The sequence below is a fragment of the Dipodomys spectabilis genome, unplaced genomic scaffold (assembly GCF_019054845.1).
Source record: "Dipodomys spectabilis isolate Male_0828 unplaced genomic scaffold, ASM1905484v1 ptg000282l, whole genome shotgun sequence".
NCBI lineage: Eukaryota > Metazoa > Chordata > Mammalia > Rodentia > Heteromyidae > Dipodomys > Dipodomys spectabilis.
The window spans coordinates 45,001-52,008 of record NW_024870959.1 but is presented as its reverse complement, the minus strand read 5'-3'; the positions used below and the strand labels follow the sequence as shown (position 1 = coordinate 52,008).

General features: G+C 61.5%; 1 protein-coding gene across 1 annotated transcript in view; it reads right to left on the bottom strand.

Annotated features, from left to right (window-relative positions):
• Window positions 1-5,677: 5,677 nt before the first annotated feature.
• Window positions 5,678-7,008, bottom strand: part of LOC122126514 (collagen alpha-1(I) chain-like) — a 9,694-nt gene continuing 8,363 nt past the window's right edge. Inside the window, exons 7-8 of the mRNA XM_042701057.1 lie at window positions 6,745-7,008; window positions 5,678-6,173 (exon numbers count right to left, since the gene is read on the bottom strand). The exon at window positions 6,745-7,008 is cut by the window's right edge and continues 1,350 nt beyond it. Coding sequence (XP_042556991.1) covers window positions 5,678-6,173; window positions 6,745-7,008 — 760 coding nt within the window. The remainder of the gene's footprint in view (window positions 6,174-6,744) is intronic.

Here is a 7,008-nt window from a genome sequence, read left to right as displayed (position 1 = left end):
TTCTGTTGGGCTGGGAAGGTGGCTCAGTGGTAGAGTGCTTGCCTTGCATGCCTGAGGCCCTGGGTTCGATTCCTCAGCACCACATACGCAAAAAGAAAAAAGCTGGAAGTGGCGCTGTGGCTCAAGGGGTAGAGCGCTAGCCTTGAGCTGAAGAGCTGAGGGACAGCATCCAGGCCCAGAGTTCAGGCCCCACGACCGGACCCCCCCCCCCCAAAAAAAAAATATATATATATATATATATTCTGTATAGAACACTACCTTAAGATTGGTTTCTTGCGGTGTTCTTATCTTACGCAGTCATTAACTTAGGCCTTGGCCTTTGCAAAAGGTAGTTCTCTGAGAGGCTTCCTGCCTAGATTTCCTGATAACAGTCTTTCTCTTCTTGGAATTCCAGCTTCTTCTAAAAGGTCGTAAGCAACACTGCAACTAAGTCGTTGCCATGACTACATTTACAAGACAAAAGTTATCTCAGTTACCTGAGGAACTCTGCCGCCCTACTAGGCCAACACTCACCCTCTCTCTTCCCTTCTGGGTGTGGGTGGGGCAAGCTGACTAAATAGCTCCTGTATTTCCTGGGAGACTATTTTTTTTTGTGGGGGGGAGGGTCCGGTCATGGGACCTGAACTCTGGTCCTGGATGCTGTCCGTCAGCTCTTCAACTCAAGGCTAGCACTATACCACTTGAGCCACAGCGCCACTTCCAGCTTTTTTCTTTTTGCTTATGTGGTGCTGAGGAATCGAACCCAGGGCCTCAGGCATGCAAGGCAAGAGCTCTACCAGTGAGCCACCTTCCTAGCCCATGGGAGGCTATTTTTTTTTAAGTGGCTCCCCAGTTATCTGTTATTATGGCATTGAGAAGCTGGGTTGTGAGAAGACGCGCAAGACTACAATTAGTACGTAAAGTCTAGTGCCAGTGGAAGCTTACATGTATGCTTTCTAGAGTGGCTGGAGCACCAGTACTGAAAAGATTATTAAAACCTGTCTGGAGAACTAGGACAATGATTACATGATTGGTGAGTAAACTTGCTTCCCATTCCATTTTCACCATGGTTTTCACTCTACGAATCCAATCTGTGGCCTTATTAATCCTTTTTTTTCTCCACCCCACCCCACACTCAACAGCAAGGGACAATCCCCCACTATTCTCTTTTCTCTGTCTTCTCTAGAATCACTTGCAACATAAACCAATATAAACCAATTGAAACGTATCCAACCGATGATCTGGCTTTGAAGTGGCTATTTACTGGTGTGGTCCTAGACCATGGTGTCCAGAAGGATACATCAATGTGTTTTGAAAGATCCTAAACCAAATATACTTGTAATAATGACAGGTACGTTTCTGTCCTCCTAATTCCAGCTTTAATCCTAACACGTCCGGTTGTGATAATACGTTCACAGTCGTGCCACTTAGGGATATCACGTCTTATGTCTTCTCTGCAATATCTTAAATGCTCAGAGAAGTTACACCTTCTGACAAAAGGACGTTATGTGTGTCACCCACACGGGGACACACACACACACTCTGTTTGCCCGGAGTGCTGTGTAGCTTACCATGTCCAGTTATAGTTTAGGTCTAGCATCCACATAGGAGGGAAAACACGTGCCGTGCCGTTGGTCGGTCGGTCGGTCGGTCTGTCTGTCTGTCTTTCCGCCGGTCTGTCTTCCCCTGGCATCACCTGTTCTAGGTTCTTCTCCGCCGCCGGCAACCCCCCCCCCCCCCCCCCCCCCGCCCCTCGCGCTCCTAGTCCGTCGATCTACTTCCCTCTGTCTGACATAATCTTATTCTTATTCTTTGGGGAATGGATGAATAAACTTTTACCTTGTGGATATTGTACACACACCGTAACGTGTGTGTGTGTGTGTGTGTGTGTGTGTGTGTGTGTGTGTGTGTGTGTGTGTGTTGACGGAATAGAGTGTTTGCCATGCCTGAACCCCTGGCTCTGCCTCTCTACCCGTCTGTGATGCGATGTGTGTGCTGGGGCACTTGTGCCTGCGTATGTTCCCAGTGCGAACTCCAAAGAGAAGTACGCCCGCCGGGCCTGTGGGTTCTAACCATGCTTCACCCCCGGGCGATAGGATCGCCCCTCTGACTGACGCCTCCACTCTGTTTGGGCCGGGGCCCCTCGTCTCTCCCTGTGTTTCCTCCTAGGGTTCCCTACCTGCCCTCCCCCCAGCCCCGCACACACACACACACACACACACACACACACACACACACACACACACACACACACACACACACTGTGCACCGCCACGCTCGGGTCCAGGTCCTCCACCACAGGCATGTGAGTGATGATGCCTCTACCCTCCGACACCTGTGTGTAGGGTTTAGATTCATCGCCTCATGCCCCGAATCCTGCTCCAGAGAGAGAGTGGCAGAGCCTATTAGAAAAGGCTAGCTGTCTGGACAGGCTAGAGTACGAACCGGTGAGAAGGTCGTTCCGTCCGGTGCGGTGCCCGGGGATAAGCGTCACACGGGTGCCACCTCCCCTTCCTTCCCCACCCAGCCAGCAGCGGCTCTCGTTTGGCTTTCCTGTCATTCGGTGATGGGTGAGTGGACTCACGCTTCCCATTGCACGGTCACCGTGGTTTTCCAGACCTGTGTGCGTGACGTAGCTACTCTCTGTGTGTTAGAAGAAACCTCTCTCTGGCCTTCCCCCTGCCCTTTCCCTGCCTGTGAGGGGTGGCGGGTGGGGGCGGGGGGAGGGAGTGTGTTGTGGGGCGGGCGAGGAGCGGACTTTCACAAGTGAGCGGGGTGCCTCCCGACGGCTCGTCTCTTGCTGGAGCCGACCCATCTTTGGGAGTTTTTTTTTTTTTTTTTTTTTTTTTTTTTCTCTTTCTGGTTTCCATCTGGGGGAAAAAGAAAACAAAACGTACAAACAACCCCCCCCACCCCACCCCACCCCCCAAAAAAAAAAAAAGACGGGCAGGCAGACGGTGGGACGAGCGCTCACTTGCCCTTTTCTGGCCATTGTTGGGCGGGGGTGGGGGTCTTGCCACGGGCGGCGGAGGTCGTGCGGGTGGCCGGTTCGTTTTCTCTCGTGGTGCGGGCCTGCCGTCTTTGCCGCCCCTTCCTGCTTGGGACCGATCCCGGCTTCCCGGTTCTCGGGTTCGGGCCGCTCCGTTCGGGCGAATGTCGTCCTGGTTCCTGGTTTCACTTTGGTCGCTGGCGGCGGCGGCGGCGGCGGCGGCGGCGGCGGCGGCGGCGGCGGCGGCTCGATCTCGGTCTAGGTCTCTGGTGGCTCTGGTGTCGTTCGTGAGGTCGCAGAGAGGACCCGGCTGCAGGTCCTGACCTAGGTTGTGCCACTCGGTGCGTGGCGGTGGTGAGTGAGGCGATTTGTTTCCGTGTTCTGTGTCTCCGGAGCTCAGAGCCGGCCGGCGCGCGCCGATCCGGGGTACGGCGGCTCGGTGGAGTCGGTCGTTGGAAGGCGGTTGTCGTGCTCCCCCTGGCGTCCGCTTTGATATGACAGTCCCCTCGTTCTCAGCCGAGCGAGCGAGTGGAGGAGGAGGAGGTCTGGCGGCAGCGAGCCGGGCGGAGGCCCGGCCTCTGCCGGGTGCCGGGCGCGACTGTCGCCGTGGTGTCGCTGTGGCGCCGGGGCGGCTGTTCTGTCGGACTTTGCGCCCGCAGGCGAGCGCGGGGTGGGGCCGTGCGTCGCCGCTCTCTCTTCGGTGCCCGGTCTGTGCGGGGGGTGGCAGCTTTGTCGGGTCGACCAGTAGTTCTGTCTGGGCCCGACGCCTTGTCCTCCTCCCCTCCCTGGACTCTGGTCTTTGAGGGCGAAAAAAGGAGAGTACGAGGGACGTCTCGGGAGTCGGGGGAGAGGGTCCCCGGGTGAGCCGATAGGTGGTGGGGCCGGTCCCGGCCCGGACTCGGACCCCCCCCCTCCCCGGAGTCACCTCCGAGTGAGCGCTTGGCGCGTGCCGGGCGCGAGGGCCTGGGTCGCCGGCCCCGTGTGGCCTCCCTCCACGGCCTCCTCCACGGCCCCGGAGGCCGGAGGACAGACCTCTCCGGCGGGAGGAGCCGTGGGCACGGCCGAGGCGAGCCTCGGGGCCGGGACCTACGCCCCCCCCATCCCCGACATAGGATGGTCGTCGGAGTCACCTCCGAGTGAGCGCTTGGCGCGTGCCGGGAGCGAGGGCCTGGGTCGCCGGCCCCGTGTGGCCTCCCTCCACGGCCTCCTCCACGGCCCCGGAGGCCGGAGGACAGACCTCTCCGGCGGGAGGAGCCGCGGGCACGGCCGAGGCGAGCCTCGGGGCCGGGACCTACCTACCATCTGCGGGGACTTGCCCGGTGGGCCCTGCGTAGGGGAAAACTCGAGGCGGAGGGAGCACCTCGGGAGTCGGGGACCCGAGCCCGGGAGTCCCGGGTGTGTGCGTGCTGGCGGCAGGGCGCTCACCACCGACCCCGCGCGGTGTGGGTGTGGTGGTTGGGTGCCTCTCGGAGTGGGTGCCTCGCGTCTGCCGGGGGAAGGCTCCCCGTACCGCCCGTGCGGTGAGCCCGTGCACACCCGGGGTGTGTGCCTGCGAGGTAGTGGGGCGGGAGCGTCCCTTGACCCCGCTCCCGCCCTGGCTCTTCGTCTGTCTTCGCCTTATGTGGTCGACCAGCTGTCCCTGAGAGTTCCGTGTCTGGCTCTGTTGGGGACGTGTTGGGGACAGGTGTCCCTGATGTGGTTTCCGAGAGGTCCCTGTCGCCAGCGAGTTGTCGCCCCTGCCTGACGACCTGGTTTTGGCGTGGTGACGTGAGGATTTTGTACCTGCAGGAGGGTGCTGGCATGCTGTGTCCCGGTGGCTGTCAGCGGGTCTCTGGGGGCTCTCTCGGATGCTGTGTGCCGGGCCTTTCCCGTCTCTTCCCGGTCCGGGTCCCCCTGTCCTTCCCCTCACACCCTGGGCTCCCGCTGCCCTGAGCAGGCCCTGTGTCCCTGTGGTGGCTCGTGGGTGTGGTGGTGGTTGGCGGCTGAGTGAGTCCCGTCGTCCTTGATCTCTCCCCCGCTCCCGGTGCCGGATTCTGGCCCTTGCCTCGGCACGCTGAGGAGGAGAGTGGTTGGTTGCCTGGGGTGTGCATAGGTAGGGCCCGCACGGTGTGCTTCCCTCGCCGTGGCCGGCTTGAGGAGGAAAAAGGGGGGGGGCCGCCGGCCGCCGAGTCCGGACTCTTGCGTGTGCGGCATCCCCGTTCTGCCGTTGGGCTCGCCCGACCTCCGTGACTTTTTTTTTTTTCCTTCCTCCTATCGCCCCTAGCTCCAACTCCCCCGACCTGCCGCTTCCCGATGGCGGGCCTGGTCGGCCGCTGAGCTGCGCTACCTCCCGAGCGCTGTCCGTGGCTTTTTTTCTTTTTTTTTTTTTTTTCTTTTTTTTTTCCCCTCCCTTTCTAGCTTCTTCGGTCCTGTGCCCGGCAGAGGTGTCCTGGTTATCCCGAGTGCCAGGGACGCTTAAGCCCCGTGGTATTTTTTTCATTTTTTTTTTCTTTTTCTTTTTACCTCGCTCCTTACTCACGGAAGGGTGTCTGTCCTGGCTACGCTTTTATCCCCAGGCTGTTGGCCCTCTCAGGAGCCGAGCTTCCCTGGGCCACCGCCTCCCGATTGCCGCGTGGCTGCCTTCTCCCACCCCCTCGGTGTGATTGATGTGGTGACGTTGCGATCTCCTTCGGGCCCGGGCCTAAGCTGCGCCAGGCGAGGGACGGACATTCATGGCGAATGGGACCGCTCTTCTCGTTCTGCCCGTGGGCCCCTGCCCTCACCCGTCCCACCGTGCCGGCGCCGGTGGTGTGCGGGGAGGCGGGGGTGCGGCAACCGGGCCCGGCTGCGCTCTCCCTGCCCTCGCCGTGAGGTCGGGGACTTGTACACGCTGGAGGAGGGGGGCGCCCTGATCTTGCTCCTCTCTTCCCGTGACTCGTTATTGGCACGGGGGTCGGCTCTCTCCGCGGAGAGGGAGGGTCGGTGCTCCGTGCTTGCCCGTGCTGTGTGGTGTGAAAAACCGCGCCTCGCGCTCTGCCCTCTTGCGGTGCTCCCGGAACGCTCCCGGTTGGTTCTCTCAGGTGCCTGAGGCTGAGTGGTGGTGTCGTTCCCGATCCTGGCGTTGTCCGCTGCCTTGTGCCAGCCTGCTGCCCGTGGTGTGTCCCGGCCGTCCTCGGGTTCGTGGGGCTTTTGTGCGAGTGAGAAGTTACCGTTGAGATTGACGTCTCTGCTGGGGGGGGGTCGAGGCGGTTCCCCAGAGGAGCGCTCTTCCCTTGTTGCGCTGGGCGGTGGCTTCCCCGCATGAGCTGCCGCCCTGGTCCTGGCTTGTCTTCCCTGCCGTGTCACCTGGCTTTCATCGCACCGGGGGACCTGAGATGTTGCAGTGGGAGGCGAGCGGGGCCCGTGCGGGCTTCCCGCCCGTGTGCGCGACTTTGCTCTGGCCCCGCACGGCAAGGCCGACCGACCAGGGTTGGTGTTGCTGCTGCCGCAGACCCCCCCTGTGCCCCACCCCTCCCTGCCCCCCGTGGTGGGAAGGATGGACGCCTCTGATGTGTGCTGGTTCCCGGCGGGGTTCCCGTCGGGGTTGGGTGCGGGCCACCCTCAGAGTGAGGAGAGGTTCTCTAGCGATCCTCGTTCGGGAAGCGGCGTGCGCTGCTGGGTTGGCGGGGGCCCGCCCCCGATGGGCTCCCGCGGCCCTGCCGCTCCCTGCCCCGCTTTTGAGCGCTAGTGGCTGCCCGCGTCGGTAAACTGCGTGCCCGCGCCTCCCCCCTCCGAGCTGGGGGAGGGTCCCGCGGGACCTCTCCCGGGCCGTCGTCTGGTGTGGTGAGTGGAGGACGTTCCCGATCCGTCCCCGCCCCTGCCTCGCGTGCGGTGTGTCGAGTGGCGGAGCCTGGAGCCCGTGCCGGGTCGCGATGCGAGGGCGTGTGGTGTGTGGCTTCCCGGCCTCGTGCTTGGGTTGCCGTGGGGTTTTTGGGGGTCCCGTCCCCCTCCCCCTCCGGCCCCTGGCGACGCTGTTCCCGAGCGTCTGTGTGGGCCGCCGCCCGTTGGCGACGACGGCGCCG